Here is a 21,117-nt window from a genome sequence, read left to right as displayed (position 1 = left end):
ACATCCCGTTACTTTCAGGTTCCTCACCTTGCACTCGCTGAGCACCGAGTCCATGTAATGGAATAAACGGATTTAGACAGTGCACGAGGTTGCGTGAACGCGTGTGATCCGTGATGGACTGGCGCCACTTCCTGGGATTTGTCTGCCTTGTCCACGAAGCTTCCGAGATTTGTATTTCTGTCGATACCCAGGCAGAGAATTTGAAGTTCAGAAAATGATGGGAAGGATGTCGCCGGAATATCCCTCCGGTTTAATGCCCGATTATATTTGTATAATGAGCAACAGAACGTGTCTGCACTGACCGCTGTTTGCCTGCACTTTGTATTTCGCAACTTACGTGTACATCGACTGCGTGTGCACTCAGATATTTCTTCTCGTTGCTCAAAACGGTTGCTGTGCTCGTAGAGCTGAATAGCAAAACAGATCGGGGTTCCTTTTCATTGTAGTCGCGAATCTCTAGTTGAGATTTGTGTGTGTGCTTTTTTACCATTGTAGAATTATTGTTAGTAGTACCTTTATGAATGTATTGGCTTTGCGAATACATTTCAAAAATCGTTTGCAATCGAAAGCTCTGCTTAATCTCGTAACCGCACAGAGATTCAGTGTCCTCGTTTATTAATGGAAAAAAAAGCCTGTCGACTGGCCCTGGGAGAGAACGAGTCTGGGAGAAATGATAACGTGCAGGAGGAATCCTATGACAAGCACGTTTCCGAACCCCCCTTCCTCCCTCTCACCGACCGACCAGCGAACAGTTCCGGAGTCACCTCTAATTCACATTGGACGCATCTTTTTTTCACGGAGGGAGCAAGCTAGTCAGGCAGGAGCGGGGAAAGACGCGTAGACGCTGCTGCTCTTCCTTGCCGTTACGTACTGTGTGATCTGCTGAATACAACGCAAATGAATGTCAAAGAACGTTACCGTGAGCACCGGGTACACATGGAAGAGGGATCGCTTCTTGAGGCACCTCGGAGGAGGTTAATGACTTTCCGCAGTTGTTTTTCTCCCGGATGGATGCACCTTTTAGACGAGATAATAGAAGCTCGCGGCGGGCTACTTACCTGTGCGATGAATTCTATAAACAGAAAAAAGTGCGTTGCAGGTGGTAGCGGTTTGAAGTCTATAAATTTGTGAAGGGTATTTGCCGCCTTTTTAGATTCAGACAGAAGCCTATTCATGTTTAAAGGAGGCACTGCAGTATGTGCCTGTCAACCTGGGAGCTATCAATCTTACCGCTTCGCTCCGCGCATCCAGCCGCAGGCGCACTAGCAGAATGGTGATCGGCTGTCGCCTCCGCATGTCCTGCATGTCGTGCCTCGCACTGTGTGCTACACACGTACAGGACCTCCATATGGACACAACCGACAGGAACACACACACACACACACACAATTAAGAAAGTGAAAGCCCCATCCCCTTCACCAAGTGACAGGACAGCCCTTCCTCCTTGTAAAGTGTGTGAACTGATCTCCCACACTCTTCAAAAGAGCCGCCTTAAAATGGTACTTTAGCGGGATGTGCGGTTGCATGACCAACAGCCATTTCATTCTAGGGAAGATTCTTTGAATATGAAGTTGTTTCTTTCCATAACGTAAAAGGGGACCTAATATGTGGACCAAACAGACGAATGGCTCATCCTGTGCGACAGTATGCAGAAAGAAGGCTGTGCAAATCAGGAACTTGGTGTTTGATAAATCTGTTACCATCTTGTCATGGCTATTTGTGGGGCCTGAACTAAATAAATCAAAAATCATTCCAGATCCTTCATGAAGATGGTTCATACAGGAACCAAAGGTTTACCAATGGCATTGTTGTGAAGGAGCACTTTGGCACCTTTATTTTTAAGAGTTCCCCAAAAGATCAGACATCGTCCCCAAAAAGTCAATGTCATCAACAGGTATAAAAAGGCTCACCCCAGAATAGTTAGAAGGAAGTCCTAAAAAATTCAAACCATTAACACCCTCCAACAGCCGTTTTGCATAGCGCCATTTGTCAGCACGCGGCACCAAATCATGGAGTCCTTTAATTGCAGCATCGGGTACTGGGGTCTCACTAAAGCGTTTTCATATCTCTCGATTTTCTTGAGCAGATAAGACAGGGAGTTCACTTGTTTAGCTTTAGAATGACAACTTTTTTCTCCATTTCTGAAATGTAATTTCGCAAAGTTTGCCTCTCAAAACGAGCATGATTGTAGTCAGGCAAGACACGTAAATGCATTAATTATTCAATGTTATACGCTAAAGTAGAGCAAAACAGCGACGTATTCAGCCAGAAATAAAGCGATCTGTCTGAGTTCTTTTTTTCACGTGACAAGGGTTCAAGAGCATGCAGGCCTCTTGAAACTGAAAAAAAAAAAAATGTCGGGCATGCCAAGCCTGTTGTTTCCTCTCGGCACTCAAATGTCACTCCAGCTCTTGTGGCTTGCGGCAGGAGGTCTGTGCTCCCCCACCACTTTCCATTCCAGCACATGCAGGTAGCAGCCTAAGCCGACGCGGGGCAGCTTTAAACGGCATACTGTGGACCCGTCTGTCGCGATCACCTATTGATTTATTTATTGGCAACCGCTGCCTTCCATTTAGAAGGAGCGCCTCCGGTGACTTTTCTTCTCTGATGAGCGATGCACCTGGCAGCGTCCGAGGGCACGCAGCGTCTTCCTTGCTGGCTCGACCCTGCTGTCGACTGCACCGAGCGTGACACAATGACTTCTAAATAATCTCCAGACACCAACACGGCTCTGCCGCGCCTCGCTTACCACTGACAAGTCATTAGGGATTGTTAACTGGAATGACTTCCTCGGTTCGTTCATAACAACGGGACGACAAATAATGCCAGGAGCACGTTTTGTCATCTTACATGGCAGACCTTGGTAGGATGCGTCACACAGCTCTCCACGACGAGGTTTCAGTTTGCTTTCATAATAGCCCAAATGTGCAGTGTGGTATACTGTAATTATCATTTACAAGTTCACTGCTCAAATGAATTAGAAGGCACAAGCGGTGAAAGTCCCTGTTAAACAAATCAACGTAAATGCATTTCACAGGTCACCAAACTCCCAAGGAGAGCCTTGGTGCAGCTACATTGGGTTCAAGTCACACTTTACGTAATGGCGTCTGGATTTTCTCTTGCCTTCTACGTGGACACATCCGCAGTCCTGACAGGCGACTCCAAATTGGCACGTCGGGTGCAAGCGTGGCCCGTTATGGCCCGCAGCCCCCCGTTGGACCGTCCCTGTATTTTGGATTGAAATGATTTAGCAATTTGTCGCAGTAGTGCACGTTGGCGCAGTGGATAGAGCAGCTGCCTGACAGATAGAGAAATATAAGGATGGCGGCAGTACAGCAGCAGCACTCAGCATAAGGAGCGGAGAAGTAGCACATTAATGGCGATGCTACCGTATAGTGCATATGTTATTATAAGAATCATTTTTATATATTCATTTAAAACGTTCATATAGATATAGTGTACCCTTACAATAGCAGTTATGTAATAAGTTGACATGTTAATTATATCATAGATGATATGGATATATACAAATATATATATCGATACAATTGCAATGGTTAATAGATTGATACAATTATATATTCAATATTATTGTCATAGTTAAAATGAAATTTAACACACACATGATAATATAATGTGTATATATCATTGCAATGATAATATTTATGCATTCATTTGAGACATACATTCTTTTACAGTGCATATATATCATTACAATGAATTGCTATGTTATAATTTAACACATTATATGCATATTGTATCACTATTTTATATTACTAGCATTACAGCAAATAATGGTTTCACAATAATTTAGCACATTAATTATGATATAATGTATAGATGTTACAATATTAATGGCTATGTAATAATTTAACACATAATCAAGTAATGTGTATAGTTACAATGATAACAGTTGTGTGTTAATTTGACACTTGATTCTGCTATAGTGTACATATGTCATTATAATAAATTGCAATAATTTAACACATTATACACACAATATCACTATTTTATATTACAATAATATATATCATTATGGCAACATATAAATATCATTACAGTAATGATAGTTATTTAATCATTTCATATTTATTATGCTATAACTTGTGTATATCATTAGAATGCTAATAGTTATGTATTAATATGACACTTTAATTGTGATGCTGTGTACAAACAAATTTACATCTATTACAGAGGAGGCACCATCTGAATATGTTTACTTCACAGAGGCTCGCAGCTCATGACAAGGTGGAGGGGTCGCACTAATTATTAGATCCGAGTTAAACATCAAAAGAATCCCAATTGACTGTCCATTGTCTTCCAAGTGTCTGGCTCTTAAACTAATAACAAAATCTGGCCTTATCTTACTTGTTGATCTCTATCATCCCTCAAAATACAATGGGTCTTTCTTATCTGATCTGACTGAATTATTATGCCACTTAAGTTCCCTTTCCCAGAAAGTCATTCTTCTCTGCAATTTCAACATCCGTAGTGACATTCGTGGATGTAAACTGAGAAGTGAATTCCTGTCCTTGCTGGAGTGTTTTGACTTGGTGCAACATGTTGATTTTCCTACCCACTCTGGTGGTCATACACTAGACCTGATCTGCACATCTGGCCTATCTGTTGGCAACAGTTAACAGCAGTGATTTGGGCCTCTCAGACCATAAAGCAGTGCTCTTCACTGTCTCATGACCTTTCCCTCCTCATACCCATAGACATCAAATTTCTGTCAGAAACCCTAAAAATATCTGTCCCTCTATTCATGTTGGATCCATTTGTGATATTTTTCTGTCTGTCCCCTATTCCACCCACACTATATGGTCTTCTTGAATATTGTAACTCAGCCCTTCATTTAGCTCTAGATAATAAAGCTCCTTTAAATCATAAGGAGATTTCCTTTATGCATTCGGCTCCATGGTACGACTCAGAATTACAGTCTATGAAAGCAGCTGGCTGACGCCTTGAGACAATGGCATGTAAAGGACCTCGCTGTGCATGTCCAGGCTTTCTCTGACCATCAAAGGGCTCACACAGGTGCACTACCTGCAGCCGAGAATGCACTTTATGGCAGAATAATAGAAAGTGGCCATGATAACGCAAGTGTTTTCTTCTCTGTAGTTAATAAACTAGTTCAACCTGTATCTGGCCCAGTGACCTCCTCTACTGAAGTCCACGAAAAATCCCTCCACTATTTCCGTAATAAAATTAAAAATCTAAAAAATACAATTAAAATAAGTCAGTCATCCATTTATATCTTTCCCTGTCTTCTCACTCCATCCAGCTCCTTTTCTAAATTTTCACCAGTCCCGTGTGCATTTGTTAATGACCTGCTTTGTCAGATGAGGCCGACTATTAATGTACCCCACAACACTTCTCAAATCCTGCCTTTGTGCCATAATTAAAACAATATTAAATACATCTCTTGACACTGGCTTTGTGTCAGCCATTTTTAAAAATCACTTCTGTAAGCCCAGTGTTAAAAAAAGTCTTGTCTTGATGCTGACAATCTTAACCATTTCCGGCCTATTTCTCATTTACTTATTTTTCACTTAAGGGTTTTTAAGTAATCAATGGGGTTGGGACACTTGTGCAAATTGTTTGCCTCAACTCGAATTGCTGTAGAACATCTTTAGGTTGTAACCTATTACTTGTTTCCCCATTTGTAATATTCTGAAATTTCTCTTTTTATTTCAGTTTTTGCTCACCTAAACTTTAAATTTAAACCTCTGGCGGTTTACTGCTTACCTTTTCACCATTTTAGGTCATTCATTGCATTTCAGCTGATTGCATTTGAAGAAAAACTGAGGTGTTCTAAAAGTTCTGACTGGTAGTGTATATCTTGACACAATAATACTGATATATGATTTTCATAAATCGTTACAGTGATAATTGTTTTAGTTCTTAGTTTAATAAATTAATTACTATATAATCTACACATACTGTTACATTTATAATTGTTATGTAATAACATAAACTTAATGTACCATTATCATTATGGAATCCTAGGTTCAAATCATACAGCTGGCCATTTTCTATGTGGCAAGGGTGTAGCTGCTGGTGGGTATTGTGTGGCCAGTGCCTACCCAGTGAAATATTAGTAAAAATGATGTTTTTGCTAATTTTGACATTCACTCGTCCTCCCTGCATATTCAAATGCCCACCCTAGGATGCCATCAGCTGTGCAGAGTTTTTATGTTCTCCCGACGTTCGTGTGGCTTTTCCTCCTGATTCTCAGTTCTTCATGAGTTGTTGTCAAAAACATGCAGGTTCTGTTATTTGCCAGTTCTCAGGTAGCGGGCTATGAGTGATTCGATGCCCATTCCAGGGTTGGTTCCTGCCTTGTGCCCATATTGTGACCCTAATATATGTAAACCTTAAACTCCCCATCCCACCCTACACCCCTGAATTATATTACGTGTTTTTTTCAAATTTTCCATAGTGTCACTTTCACCTCATTTTGGCTCTGTAAAATGTCTTGGCTCACATCCTCTGTGAAGGGCGCTATATAGAATCAAGACTGAATGAACCCCACAGGGCCCTGAACAGGTGAATTTGGACATGAACACTTTCTTTACCGCGGTGGTCAAACTTGTTTTTCAAAGTCAGAGTTGCAGCACGACAGTGCAGTAGTTAAGTGTTACTTCCAGAGTTACCGGCACTGTGGGTATGGTGGGGGCAAGGCAGGTATCAACTCTGGGTGGGAATTCCAATCCATTACAGGGCACACTCATTCCCCAGTCAAAGTGCAAACAGGGAATATCTCAGACAAGAATCAAACAAGGGTGCTGGTGGTTTGGTACCCACTGTGCCACACTTATATGTTGCCACTCTATTAAATTTCTCTCAAGCAGGGTTCAAGTGAAAGGCATGCTATTTTGGTGTGACATTTTAACTGTGGCAGAAGTGTCTGAGAAGTGACATACTGTTAAAAAAGACCAAAGGGAGAAGGAAAGAGGGGACACTAAACAGATAACACAGAAAAATGCCTTCAATGCCATAAAATAAATGACCTTCTTGACGATTGAAAGAATTTCATTTTTCCAGGACACTTTCAGCAGTCCACACCATTCATTCAGAAGTCAATAGTTGATGACAGCAGTCAGCCCGATGATCGTTTTATTATTGAGTTACGGCAGCGGCAGGCCAGGCAGCACTGCCATCTTATGTGCCAGCTTTCTCCGTGTCATTTCTATTTACTCTAAAATGATGTGTTGGGGGTAAATGTGTGCCTACCTATCACACAATGCACTGGCACCCCCAGCAGGCTTCTCTGCCTTTTCTATGTTGTCTTTAAGGACATAAGTGTGCCACACTTTACACTGGTACCCCCTGCAGGACACTCTTTATCGTTCACATCCTTTCCAGTGTTCTGACTCCCAGTTGGATAGATGGGTAAAAAATACCAGTCTGGGTTGTTATTAGGCCCCCTTGTTCACCTTCGCCTCCCACTACCCCTTCTGCCATAATTTTCAATGCGACCGCTTCCAGCTTTGACCCTGTGCTCTGACGATTTTTCTCACTGGTGTTTTAATGTGTTTGTTGATATTTACTTTTCTATCGTACCTTGGCTGATCGAGAGTGTGCATGCAGAACACATTAATGTCACGCCTCTCTGCCCGATCCAGAAATGAGAATGCATTCAGCTTTTCTCTCAGTAAAGGAGCTGCTTTGTCTGCAAATTCATAGAAAGCAAACTTTCAGGATATCATCTCACGCCAGTCCTATGACTGAGACCAGGAGGAAGTACATGAAGTACTGCATTTCTTTGAAAGAAGTGCTACTTGCAGCAGCTAACGGGTTTGTGATGCTGACTTTTTAGTAAGAAATGAGACAATGAGAGTGCTGGATGGTAATAAATAACAGCAGACAGTGTGTAGCCCCCTAGTGGGTAAGGCATGTAAAGTGTGTGGTCCTGAGAAAAATCCTCATCATGGCTGGACTATGCGACCCAGCACTAGTTAGTGGTCATATTGTAGAGCAGGGCTGTCGAACCCTGGTCCTGGTGGGCTGCAGTGGCTACAGGTTTTCATTCTAACCATCTTCTTAATTAGTGACTAGTTTTGGCTGCTAATTAACTTCCTTTGCCTTAGTGTTAATTCACTTGACTCCGGCCCCTTAGCTGTTTCTTTTTCCTTAATTAGCAGCCAAACAATATTGAGACACAAAACGAGTTTCCACATGACCAGCTCACCACAGTACCTGGAAATAAAGGAAGGTGAAGGTCTTAGTACTAAGTTCATCTGCTCAGGTCACCAAAACATTTTGACGATGGCCTTAGAAAAAACAGAAAATCAACAGTTTTGAAAATGTCTGCTGTGGCAGAATGAGAGCAGCAACAAGCCATGGGATTAAATAATGGGTTTAATTAAGAAACTGGTTGGAGTTTGAAGCCCCAATTTAGTGGGTCATCTGTCAGCTCATTTCATGTCTCATTTGTGTTTGGCTGTCATTTAATGAAATAAAGAATAATTTCTGAGGACTGAATCCTTAAAAACAAGACTATTAAGATGAAGGGAAAATAAGTTAATTAGCATTGAAGACTGGTCACTGATTAGGAGAAGGGTTAGAATAAAAACCTGCAGCCACTGGAGCCCTCCAGGCGCGGGGTTTGTCACCCCTGCCTTAGTTTTAATTCACGTGACTCAGACCCCTTAGTTCTTTCATTTTCCTTAACTAGCAGCCAAACAATAATGAGACACAAAACAAGCCGCCACATGGCCAGCTCACCTGTGCCCATCACACAATATGTGGAAATACAGAAAGGTGAAGGTCTCAGTAAGGTTGATCTCTGAGGTCACCAAAATATTTTGACTGTGTTCTTACAAGAAAACAGAAAAATCAAATTGGAAATGTCTGCCATGACAGAATGAGAGCAGCATCAAGCTGTGGAATTAAATAACGGGTTTAATTAACAGTAAGAATCAGCTTCTCATTAAGAACCTGGTTGGAGTGAAACTGGTTGGAGTTTGAAGCCCCAATTTAGCTGGTCATCTTTTGGGTCATTTCGTGTCTCATTTGTGTTTGGCTGCCATTTAATGAAGAAAAGAATCAATTCAGAGGACTGCACCTTTAAAAAGAGGGCTATTAAAATTAAGGGAGTTAGTTAACGTTAGTTAGCAGTGAAATCTGGTCACTGATTAGGAAAACAGTTAGAATGAAAAGTTGCAGCCACTGCAGCCCTCCAGGCCTGGAGTTCGATATCCATGTTGTAGAGCTATGGAGACAAAAGTGGATTTACACCTGTAAAGAACCTTCAGACGGGGTTCACTATATCATATAAAGCTTGTTGAGCAGTAATGGGATAAGCTACACGTGGTTTAGATAGTTCACTTGGGTTGTGCTCATTCTGTAAAGATATAAAGAGAATTTGAATTTCCTGAACACCTCTAAAGAAACTTGACATTCAGTACAGAAAGGCACTATATAATATTACATTTCTGTCATGGTCAAGTGTGTGCTCATAGGATTAATCCTGACCTCAGTTTGATGATGTGACTCTTAAGTTCCCACACTGTACAAATATGAAGAAAATTATCATTTACTGTACATCTCTACAGGTGCTTGTTCACTACAGGGCACATAAACTTAATTGTGTTATTTAGTGTCTTTCTGTAACGAATGAGAAAAAATTTCATAATGGTTGACCCTGATTGGCTCAGTCCACAGGGTGACTGAAGTTCACACTATACGATTCTGCAGACAGTTGGGGTTTACATCTGTAAAGAACCTCGGACTGGTGTTCAGTATAGGAAGTCACTATATAAATACACCCTTTCTGTGACAGTAAAGTATATGAGCACAGCCTGAGCACGTGATCCTGAGGGGGACACTTCACCAGCTATTTGTCACACTACACAAATACAGAGGTATTGGTAACAGACATGCATTCACTATGCAGAGGCGCTATATAAAATAAAGATTATCACAGTTTCACTTGGTGTTTTTAAGAGAGTCACTTCATGGTAGAAATATAAGTGCAGCTGTAAATCACCTTGAGATGGTCTTTCCTACAGGTAAGGCAACTGCACAGGGCAGTGTGGCATAGCAGTTAAGCCACTGGACTTCAGACCCTGAGGTTGTGGGTGCAGTTGCCTCTACTGACGCTGTGTGATTCTGAGAAAGTCACTTCACCTGCCTGTGCTCCAATTCATAAAAACAAAACAAATGGGACTGATTGTATCTCAAATGTTGTAAGCTGCCTTGGACAAGCGCATAAGCAATGATAGTTCAGAATAGTATGAGGTTCGTTGGTAAGTCACCAGACTTTACTGCCTACCATTGGCTCCTTTTGAGACCCTAAACAAGTCACTTAACATTTCAGTGCTCTCATGTAAAAAGCCCAGAGGTAACATTATAACATTTGACATGAAAGGCACTGTATAAACCGCCACCGCCACCACCACTGACCCTCTATGCAGTGATGAGCAGAACCCCACTTCACAAAAACTGAACACATTTTCTGTGCTTGTAAAGCAACTTCAGTATAAGAAAGTCACTAGTGAACCCAGTCCCACATGAACCAGATTTGCTTAAATGCTCCCCCATAAGCAGTTCACAGTAAAAATTAAGTTTTCCAGAATCCTGAAAATAATTTTAAATTTCTTCTCAGGTTTTTTGAAGTCTAAAACTAGATCCTCTGACAAGTAGGGGCGAACACGAGCAGCAACTCTGGCCATTATTGGTGGTCACACAAGAATGATTTCACTTCTAACTGTAAAGTAGTGGTTAAAGCGACTGTCCCACAGCTCTAGTGGCCCCGGTTCTGTTGGCGGTCCAGGGTCATGCATGCCATCTAGATAGTCTGATTTAATCTTTCATCTCTTTTTTGAATTGATTACATGTTCTCTGTGTTAAAGACGAGACAAAGAGCCAAAACAAAGATTTGGGGCAGCCGCCTGTATAATTTCGCCTGGCTGCAAAATGGTTAAGTGGTGTACAGTTGCGAAGAGGTTTGAGTTCAAAACAGAATTAACTTGATGAGGCAAAGATGGCGGTTGTAAGGGAGAGTAGATGAAGTGAAGTCATCAGGGCCGGAACCGGAAGTGATGTCATCGGGACCAGGCGGCATTTCCTGTAATCGGTCTGCAGTGGACCCTGGTCTGGCTTAGAATTACCCTCATTCAGGCCCTTTAGCTGCCTCCCATGCGCACGTGTGTGACACCTGGCATAGACCAGTGTCTCATTGGTGGTTAATCTTGGCATTATCATCGATTCTTCCAGGATGTCTGACATGTTAATTAGGTTGCATTTAACTATTTAAAGCCACTTAGCCTTGACTAGTCTTGTGCCATGGCCATGCCCTTATTGCCTAGTGCCCACCCAGTGGGCAGACCCCTCTTTCACTATTTCTAATTTTTGATGAGAAACGCTGAATCTCTGGTCATTACATAACCTTTGACTTGAGCCATGAGACAAGGCAAGGCATAAGATCACATATTTACAGCCCACCACTGACTCCTTTTAAAGACCCTGAATGAGTCACTTAACATGACAGTGCTCACATGTAAAATTCCCTGATATCACAATATAATGTTCATCATGAAAGGCACTATATAAACTCTCAAGACTGCATGTTGTATCCAATCACCACCCACCCTCTGTGCAGTCTTGAGTTGAAGCTCACTTTATGTAAATATTGTGCCAAAGTTCTTAGCTTGTAGAGCACCTTCAGTATAAAAAGGCACTATATAGGCAACCAATTCCTGCAAGAACTAAATGTGCTTAAAAGGCAGCCCTTGAGCATTTCAAAGTGAGAATACGTTTTCCAATAACAACTTTCAGTTACCCGCCCAGGTCTAAAGTAAGGGGTGTCTATGGGCTCTGACCAACTTTGGTGGCATCATTTGGGTTACATCACAATGATTTCACTTCTAACAGTGGCACAGTAGCTAAAGGTGCTGTCCCACAGGTCTAGCAATCCAGGTTCAGTTGGCTGCCTGGTACTCTTGTTTAATCTTTCATACCATATATTTGAAGTGGCTGCATGTGCCCTGGCATACACCTACGCCCAACTGAAGGTTAATCTTGGCATTGTTAATGATACTGCCAGTGTAGTGCAAAAGTCCATAGGTCCAAAATGTCATTTAGGGTCAGTCAGTCATTTTCTAACCCAGTTAGTCCTGAGCAGTGCCACAGGGGTGCCAGAGCCTATCCCAGCTAGCATAGGATGCAAGGCAGGAACAAACCCTGGACAAGGTGCCAGTCCATTGCAGGGTGAATACAAACACATACACACATACACATACACACACACTTCCAGCAGCACTCAAGGGCCAATTTAGTAACACCAGTTCACCTAAACTGCATGTCTTTGGTTGGTGCATGGAAATCGGAGCCCCTGGAGAAAACCAGTGCAGAACATACAAACTCCATGCAGGGAGGACTTGGGGGGGATTGAACCCTGACCTCCTTACAGTGAGGCAGCAGCACAACCATTGTGCCATTGTGCTGTCCAATCAATTAGGGTGCATTTAACTATTTAAAGCAGGGGTCCCCAACTCCGGTCCTGGAGGGCCTCAAAGGCTGCCTATTTTCATTCTAACCCTTTTCTTAATTAGTGACCTGTTTTTGCTGCTAATTAACATCTTTTGAATTCATTTTTATTGACTTATTTTTTTAAGATTTGTTTCCCTGAATTTCTTCCTCGTTCCTCTGAATTGCTTCATTTCTTTCCTTAAATGGCACCCAAACAGAAATGAAATGTGAAGTGAGTGAGCCAACAGAAGACCATCAAGTCAGGGCCTCAAACTCCACCCAATTTCACTCCAATCATTTGCTTAATTAGGCTCTGATTCTTGTTGTTTATTAAACCCGTTCTTTAATTCCATGGCTTGTTGCTGCTCTCATTGTTCAATAGCAGCGATGTCTGAAATTGTTGATTTTCACTTTTCTAAGAGCACTGGTAGAATGTTTTGTGGACCTGAGCAGATCAACATTCCTGAGACCCTCACCTTTCTTTATTTTCACATATTGTATGATGGTCACAGTTTGCTGGTCCTGTTTTAGTTCATTTTGTATCTCATTATTGTTTGGCTGCTACTTAAGGAAAACGAAACAATGAAGGGGTCCGAGTCTTCAAGAAAAAGTCAATTAAAATAAATTCAAAAGACGTTAATCAGCAGCAGAAACAGGTCACTAATTAAGAAAAGGATTGGAATGAAAACCTGTAGCCTCTGGGGCCCCCCAGGGCCGAAGTTGGGGACCCCTGATTTAAAGCCACCAAGGCCTGCACTGCCTTTTCAATATGTCTGATTTTTGATGAGAGATGCTGCATATTCAGTCATTGCATAACCTTTAACTTGAGCCACACAGCAGTACAAAGCCACCCATTCCATGTCCCTTTCGCCGATTCCTCTATGGTCTCCCATTCCAAGGAGCCCTCTTTCTTTATTTCATCACAATGCAAAGCATCTTGTGTGATGTAACAATCGGCTAAATTTAACAAATACAGGACAGACATGCTCTAAAGCATCACCGCTGGCTGCTAGCAGTTGAATACATCAGGGTGACAGCAAAAGGCCGAGACACAGGAGCTGGCGACAGTCTGCCAGCTTATAAGCAGACGCAGTGTGGAACAAGATGAGACCGGGGCCGGAATGGGCTCCACCAGCTGTTTTCGTGGATGTCGCCATCAGGGGAATTCAATTTGCTCCAAGGAGAGTGCCCTTGGGACTCCCTCACCCACCTTCCTCTGTCGGGACTGACCTGTTAAGCCAATTGATTACAAGTGAGTCTTTTTTGTTTTTCTTTCCACAGGCTTGGACGTGACCGGCAGGCAGTCAGCCAGTGAGAAGATGCATCGATCAGGGGGTTCATCGCTGATTTCATTGAGTCTCCAGCTGGGAATCATTTTGGCCGTGTTACTTTATAAAGTGCAGCATGCCGCAGCAGGAAGCCAGAGCGACACAGAGGACCAGCCCTCTAATCGCACACGCTCATGTGTTGGAACTTACGAATGCAAAGAAGGAGTCATCTTACCAGTGTGGGAGCCTCAGAATCCATCCACTGGAGACAAGATTGCAAGAGCCACTGTCTATTTTGTGGCCATGGTCTACATGTTCCTTGGCGTTTCCATCATAGCAGATCGATTCATGGCATCCATCGAGGTGATCACATCTCAAGAGAAGGAAATCACCATTAAGAAGTCCAATGGGGAAACCACCACCACCACCGTGCGTATTTGGAACGAGACGGTGTCCAATTTAACCCTGATGGCATTGGGTTCCTCCGCTCCAGAGATCCTTCTGTCTGTCATTGAAGTGTGTGGCCACAACTTTGAAGCCGGCGATCTTGGGCCAAGCACAATAGTTGGAAGTGCCGCCTTCAATATGTTCATAATCATTGCCATCTGTGTCTATGTGGTTCCTGATGGAGAAAACCGCAAGATCAAGCATTTGAGGGTCTTCTTTGTGACGGCTGCCTGGAGCATTTTTGCTTACACCTGGCTTTATCTGATCCTGGCTGTCTTGTCCCCTGGGATTGTCCAGGTGTGGGAAGGTTTGCTTACCTTATTCTTCTTTCCAATTTGTGTTGTATTTGCTTGGGTCGCCGATCGAAGACTTCTGTTTTACAAGTATGTCTATAAGCGATATCGAGCCGGGAAACAGAGGGGGATGATCATCGAAATGGAAGGGGACAGGCCACTGCCGCCCAAGGTGGACATTGAGATGGACGGCAAGATAATGAACTCTCATGCTGTTGACTTCTTAGATGGTTCCCTCAGCATCGAAATAGCCGAGAAGGACCAAGACGAGGAAGAAACGAGAAGGGACATGGCCAAAATCCTTAAGGAATTAAAACAAAAACACCCCGAGAAGGAAATGGAGCAGTTGATCGAGCTTGCCAACTACCAGGTGCTGAGCCAACAGCAGAAAAGCCGTGCCTTCTACCGCATTCAGGCGACACGGCTAATGACCGGGGCTGGAAACATCTTGAAGAAGCACGCTGCTGATCAAGCAAGGAAGGCGGTTAGCATGCATGAAGTTCGAACGGAGGGAGGCGAAAATGATCCCATCACCAAAGTGTTCTTCGACCCTGGCACCTACCAGTGTCTCGAAAACTGCGGGACGGTGAGCGTGAATGTAGTCCGGCGAGGAGGCGATCTAACCAACACAGTCTCTGTGGACTTCCGAACGGAAGATGGCTCAGCAAACGCCGGGTCTGACTACGAATTCACTGAAGGCACCATCATCTTCAAACCTGGGGAGACGCAGAAGGAAATCAAAGTAGGGATCATTGATGATGACATCTTTGAGGAGGATGAGAACTTCCTGATTCACCTCAGCAATGTCCAAGTGATCTCAGAATCAGCCGAGGAGAATGGTTCTGAAGCCAACCATGTTGAAACACTGGCGTGTTTGGGCTTACCCTCAACGGCGACTGTGACTATCTTTGATGATGACCACGCTGGCATCTTTACCTTTGAGGAGCCCGTGTCTCACGTCAGTGAGAGCATTGGGGTTATGGACGTCAAGGTACTGCGTACCTCTGGAGCCCGAGGAGTTGTAGTTGTTCCTTATAAGACATTGGAAGGTACAGCTAAAGGTGGAGGAGAGGATTTTGAAGATACCCATGGAGTGTTGGAGTTCCAGAACGATGAGACTGTGTAAGTCCAATTAATTTTTGTATTTTCTTTTTAAAACCGTCAATAATGGGGTGCAACTCCAAGGGCTATTAGTAGGACCTGAAATGTGTTAGGAAAGGGGAGAGTGAATTAAAATGCTGTGTACCAGAAGTGGAATAGCGAAAGCTCTGAATGGGTAAAGAATCTGATAACCTCCAGCAGTAACTGTGACTGCCAAGGGAGTACTGAGTGATTTGGAAATGGTAGAGGGAGAAGTGCTGCTTGGATTAGAAATGCTAAGCCGTCAGGGTAAGATTTATCCTCAAGCGCTGAATGAGGTTAGTGAGTTTTATGTGTTTCAAGTGGGTGGAAATTTCTGAGGACTGGCGGGTAGCAGATGTTATCCTGTTGTATGAAGAGAGTGATCGGAATGATCCAGCTTGTAAGATTTACATGCATCATGGGTCAATTAATAGAAGCAATTATTCAGGATTAGATTGAGTATGATGTGGCAGGAAAAGGTGAGAGGTCAACATGGGTTTAGATACGGAGGTCGTGTTTGACCAATATGGTGGAATTCTGTGAGTCAGTAACAAAAGCAGATGATCAGAGAAGTGAATAGGAGTTTGCAGATCAGGATTTTCAGAGAGGTTATTCATTAAACTGAAAGAAGTGGAGATTCATGATGCAGTCTGTATGTAGATGGGTGCAAAACTGGCTTTAAAACTGGGAACCGAAAACAAAGAGGACTATCGAAACAAGCACTAAAGGACCAAGTAGTGTGGTGGACAATGGGATTTTGTGGATCTTCAAGTCTCGACTTGATATTATTTTGGAGAAATAAGGTGAAAGGGATTGGTGGACTTTGTCAGGCAGTTGGTCCAACATTTTCTAGTGTGATGGGGAGAAGAGAATTGGGAGATGTCAAAAGTGGTGACCACTAGTGTCAATGCTGTGGCCAGCAGTATCTCCCCTGGGACATGAGATTTGCATCGGGGCCACAGGCTTGGAGCTTATCCTGTGTCCGTCTGTGATCTGGACTGGTTTTTCCACAACAGCAATATTAAATCTAATGCATCATCTGAAAATGAAGCTCTTCTATAACACAATCAGCATAAAACTCTCTATGGGGTATGCGCACGTTCAAGTACCTGTCTGCTTGAGGGCCATGAAAGTCGTTGTGAAGCCTCTCTACACGGAATAGTCGTTGATGTTGTGCGTATTGTTGAATGTAAAGTTATTATACGTGAGAGCCGAGTTATTTCATAGGCACTATAGTTATTTTAATGTACATTACACAATACCCTCTGTCTAATGAACGTTTTGGGTTTGTTTGATGTTATGTTTCAGTTTTGCACACTAAGGACGTCTGTATCGTGAGATGGAGTTACAGTCTTGACTGTGCACAATGCACAATTTATATTGAAAAGTTAGGATGGGATGGGGATGTCCTCCTTGGAGGTACAAAAGAACAAATTGTTCTTATAAATAAGGGTTGTGGTTCAAACTGATGGTATGCACTAGTGCCGATTGTCATAAGGGGAGAACGGGAAAATGCTGGTACCAAGTACTGTTGCTTACTGGTCCACTTCTGGCACTGCATTTGCTGCTCTTCTTGGTATAAAACTATAAGTCCATCTGAACAGGATTTAAAAATTACAGAGGTCTCCCATTAATAATTACTTTACCCCACTTCCTGGTGTTAAACTAGACCCATCCAAACAGAACTTTAGACTACATCCCAACTAAATGCTTGGCCAGCCGTCCCCATAACTGCTGCACTGTAGATGTTTGAGTTCTTCCAACAGAACTCACTCAGGACGGAACTAAACCTGGTGGGTGGGATGCAGAGATCTGTCATTCGTCCGCTCGCATTGGGTCAGTTTGGGGCGACCTGCTTTCCTAAGATGCAGGCCTTTGGCATATCAGAGTAAAGTGAAGTGCCCACATAGACACAGGAAGCTTCTGCAAACTCCACACAGACACTGACCAGGATGGAGATTTGAGTTCTGACCCTCTAGTGTTAACTTTGCTGTTTGATGCCTTTTAAAAGTTGTTTAGACTTTTTTGACTTGTGTTCTGTGACAATTGTCTTTATTCTTTATTTTATACTAACTGTCCCTCGTGTCTCCACCTGCGCAATAGTGAAACAGGACAAACTTTAAAAATCAATTAAAAATAAAAAAAAATTTAATCATTTGTATTGAGAAGAATTTATACTGATAGCTTTTGTATCTGAGGGCCTCTTGATATATAATATTTTTGGTTTTGCCATCAGGGGTGAGAATGTACAGTAGCTGTGATCTCTTTGCCAAAAATATAAAAAGTCCAACTTCAAACATTGGCACCATACCTGATGGTGTTCAGCTCTGACAGGACAGCGTCCCCCGCATGGGGAGAAGAGCACGTGGCCATGATATCTCTGCCAATTAGCAGCCACCCTCTAAAACACACATAGCTGTGCCATCTCTCTCAAAAACGTCAAACGCTACTGTTTAACAATCTCTAGATGATAATGTCTGCTGAACAAACAGCTGGCTAAGCTGAGGCAGGGTACGCTCCAACACGTGGTGAGAGGTTGAGTGGCTCGAACAGATGCTGGCGTGTGAGTGTGGAGGGGCCCCCTAATTCTGAGGTCCTGCCTCCCCCTCCCCTCCGCCCACAGCCTATCTCTCAGATTTGTGTGAATAAATCAGTGCCGCAACCAAACTATAATACTTAGTGCGATAAGAGAAACCGCAAAATCAACCGGAATGTTCAAGCAAATTATAGAAAAAACCCGATCTAAATCCTTTAAGTAGTTCTCTCATGAAAAGTGGACAGACAGACAGACGTTGGATTTTATAAATATAAGACCGGTAACGGTCCACATAGTTTTCATCCTAATTCTCTACATTTAGCATTCATTTGCTCAGAGATTGATGCGCTTGCTGCTTCCTGAGCAGCTCTTCTTTTCTTCACCCTAGTGGTCCACTTTCTTCTCTTCTTCCATCGGCATGTTTTCATGTTAAAACCGATTAAGTCAGTTGGTGCTGGGCGATATGACGATATATATCGTGGGGACGATAGAAAAGTGTCTATCGTCCTATTTCTCTTCTATCGTTTCTATCGTTTCTAACCTAATTTTATCAATTACTAAAGAAAATATTGCATTAAATAGGCTATGACAAATGAATGATAATGTCTTGTCGCTATGCAATGCATACTCTACCCTTTATATAAGTGATAATCAAGAATAAAAATGAACTTTTTCGCAAAGAAACTCCATCTTGTGGTTTTGTGACAGTTCAGTTAAATGTCACTTCAAAATAAAGTTGCAAAAAAAAGTATGCAATGATATTTTTGTCAAACTTTTCAGAGAATAACTGGAAACGTACTTTATTGTGGGTGGTATTTCGTGATATATATCGTTTTTGTGATATAAAATAATCCATATCGTGATATATGATTTTTCCATATCGCCCAGCACTAAAGTCAGTGTTTATGTTGCAATTACTTAGTATATTTTCCTTAATTTTTCACTTGAGCTGGCATTTAAGTCTTCAATCTGCCTCAAGAAAGATTTAAGATATGAAGAGGTAGGTGAAGTGATGGCAAAGGTGGTAGGGATGAGAATGGCACCCATGCACATGCGCTGCACAGCCACTCTGAAGGCCACTGGTGAGAGCTGATTCTACAATAAAATAAAATAAAAATAAAAAGAGGAATAATCTTGGAGGTCAATCATCACCCTGAAAGCAGATAGTAGAGGTCACGTAGTATATGAGTACCAAATTTCAGGTCAATAGTTCAAATGGTTTGCGAGCGACAGGTGATTTAAAATCCTAGACCGACAAACTGACAGCCACGGTAGCGTATTATATAAGAAGATTATTGTATGAAACGTTATGTTATCAGTTAGTCAATTGTGTAGATTTGTCTTGACAATCCAAGAATAATTCCTTTAATATTGAGCCAGAAAGGGTGCGGCACCCGTGGCACCGCTCCACGGGTCTTTATAATCTCTCAACCACTGCAATGTGGCACTTCAGCATTGGTAACATTTCTGTTGGCATTTATGGATTTCTCTTGTAAATATTTGATGGATTTTTCTTTTTTTTTTTTACTCATTTTAGCTTCTCTTTGTGACTCTGCTTGTGGACTGATTCTGCTGGCAAACCTTTTAGAAGTAACTTTTCACTCTGCTTCTAGTTTTCTGAACTCCTCTGTATAAAATCTGAAGGATCATCGATTTCGTTGTAGTGAACTTGAGGTTTACACGTTTTCTTTCTCCCATTTTTCCTGTAAAAGCCTACCCACTTTTTTTGGTGCCTGTATGGGTCAGAAGCCTGCTTCTTGAGTTTGGGTAGGTGAGGCTCACCCCTTGTTTAAAGCCTGGGTTTTGGTTTTGGAGACAAAGCCTTATTTTGAATTTTATGAACTGGCAGAATCATAACACCTGGAGTTGTGAGGCAGCTCTGTTTGCCATTGTGTCAGCCATTTGAATTCACATTTCGAGTCACAAAGTGCTGGACAGGACAGCCCATTACAGGGCTCCCAGTCAGTCTGACCAGAGCCACGTCATTCCCCATTTAAAGTTGAGGACCTAACCGAGGCAGACATAGAGACTTTGAAGATCTTCAGCAACATCTTTCACAGTACAGTATACCCTTCCTTTAATGGCTATTTAATTGCAAAACCTTTATACTGCAGAATCATTCATTGATTTGACGCCCACCCAATCTGGCTGTCTCTGTTGACTGTAACGATGGGCCTCTTGTGAATCCGGCCATCTAATCTTTTTCTAATAACCCAATTCACTCCAATTGACTTGAGCTGCGCATCATTTGGAATTCTACTAATAAGGATAACGGGAGTCATGATGAGGGGGAGACGAGAGACGGGCACCAGACGGTGTCACACTCAGCCCTGACTTGTGAGACACAACGAAACACGGCCGTCCAAGACAATTTACCTCCAGCGCCGTTCATGTGCCGTGAGCAGATCCCAGAGACTCTGAGCTATTCTAAAATATTTAGATTGCTTCCTGATGGGAATGTGCTCATAGATGGCGGTGTGTTCAGTGGATTCCCCAAGTGCCATTCGTCAGAAGGAAGACTTGGGCATGTCAGCTGGTGTCTAGCAAAAGTATAAATTAGGCTGTTGGGTGACTTCGAGCCGGGCTGGCCGTGTTTATTTAATCCTCTTGTTTAATAAGCACACGGGGCTCTGCGTTATCTTAAGGCTTGTTGGAAGATTATCAATTTTGTCAACCTAAAAATTTCCCCTCTCACTGTTGTGTGAACGTACAAAGACATATAAAGTCATCTTTGTGCGGAATGGCCAGCTTTTGTTTACGGTTTCCCATAATCCTCCAGGGGGCAGGGCCCTGTGCAGAGAGAGCAAATGTTTAAGGTTACAGAGGAGGCAGAACGAAGCAGAGGCTGGCATCTTGGTGGGGGTACATTATCCACTTGGAAACATCTAGTCAGGCAGTGTGGTGTAGCAAATATGGCATTGGGCTTTAAAGTGAAATGGTGTCGTTCAGTGCCCCACACACACCCACCCACCAT

General features: G+C 42.7%; 1 protein-coding gene across 6 annotated transcripts in view; it reads left to right on the top strand.

Moving 5' to 3' along the window:
- slc8a1b (solute carrier family 8 member 1b) overlaps positions 1-21,117 on the top strand; it is a 258,958-nt gene that overhangs the window by 65,712 nt on the left and 172,129 nt on the right. For all 6 annotated transcript variants that reach the window (XM_039738916.1, XM_039738919.1, XM_039738920.1 and 3 more), the window contains exon 2: positions 13,759-15,607. In XM_039738916.1, coding sequence (XP_039594850.1) covers positions 13,797-15,607 — 1,811 coding nt within the window. In that variant the 5' untranslated portion in view covers positions 13,759-13,796. The remainder of the gene's footprint in view (positions 1-13,758; positions 15,608-21,117) is intronic.

The sequence above is a fragment of the Polypterus senegalus genome, chromosome 16, assembly GCF_016835505.1.
Source record: "Polypterus senegalus isolate Bchr_013 chromosome 16, ASM1683550v1, whole genome shotgun sequence".
NCBI classification, from domain to species: domain Eukaryota; kingdom Metazoa; phylum Chordata; class Cladistia; order Polypteriformes; family Polypteridae; genus Polypterus; species Polypterus senegalus.
This window is presented reverse-complemented; position numbering and strand designations above follow the sequence as displayed.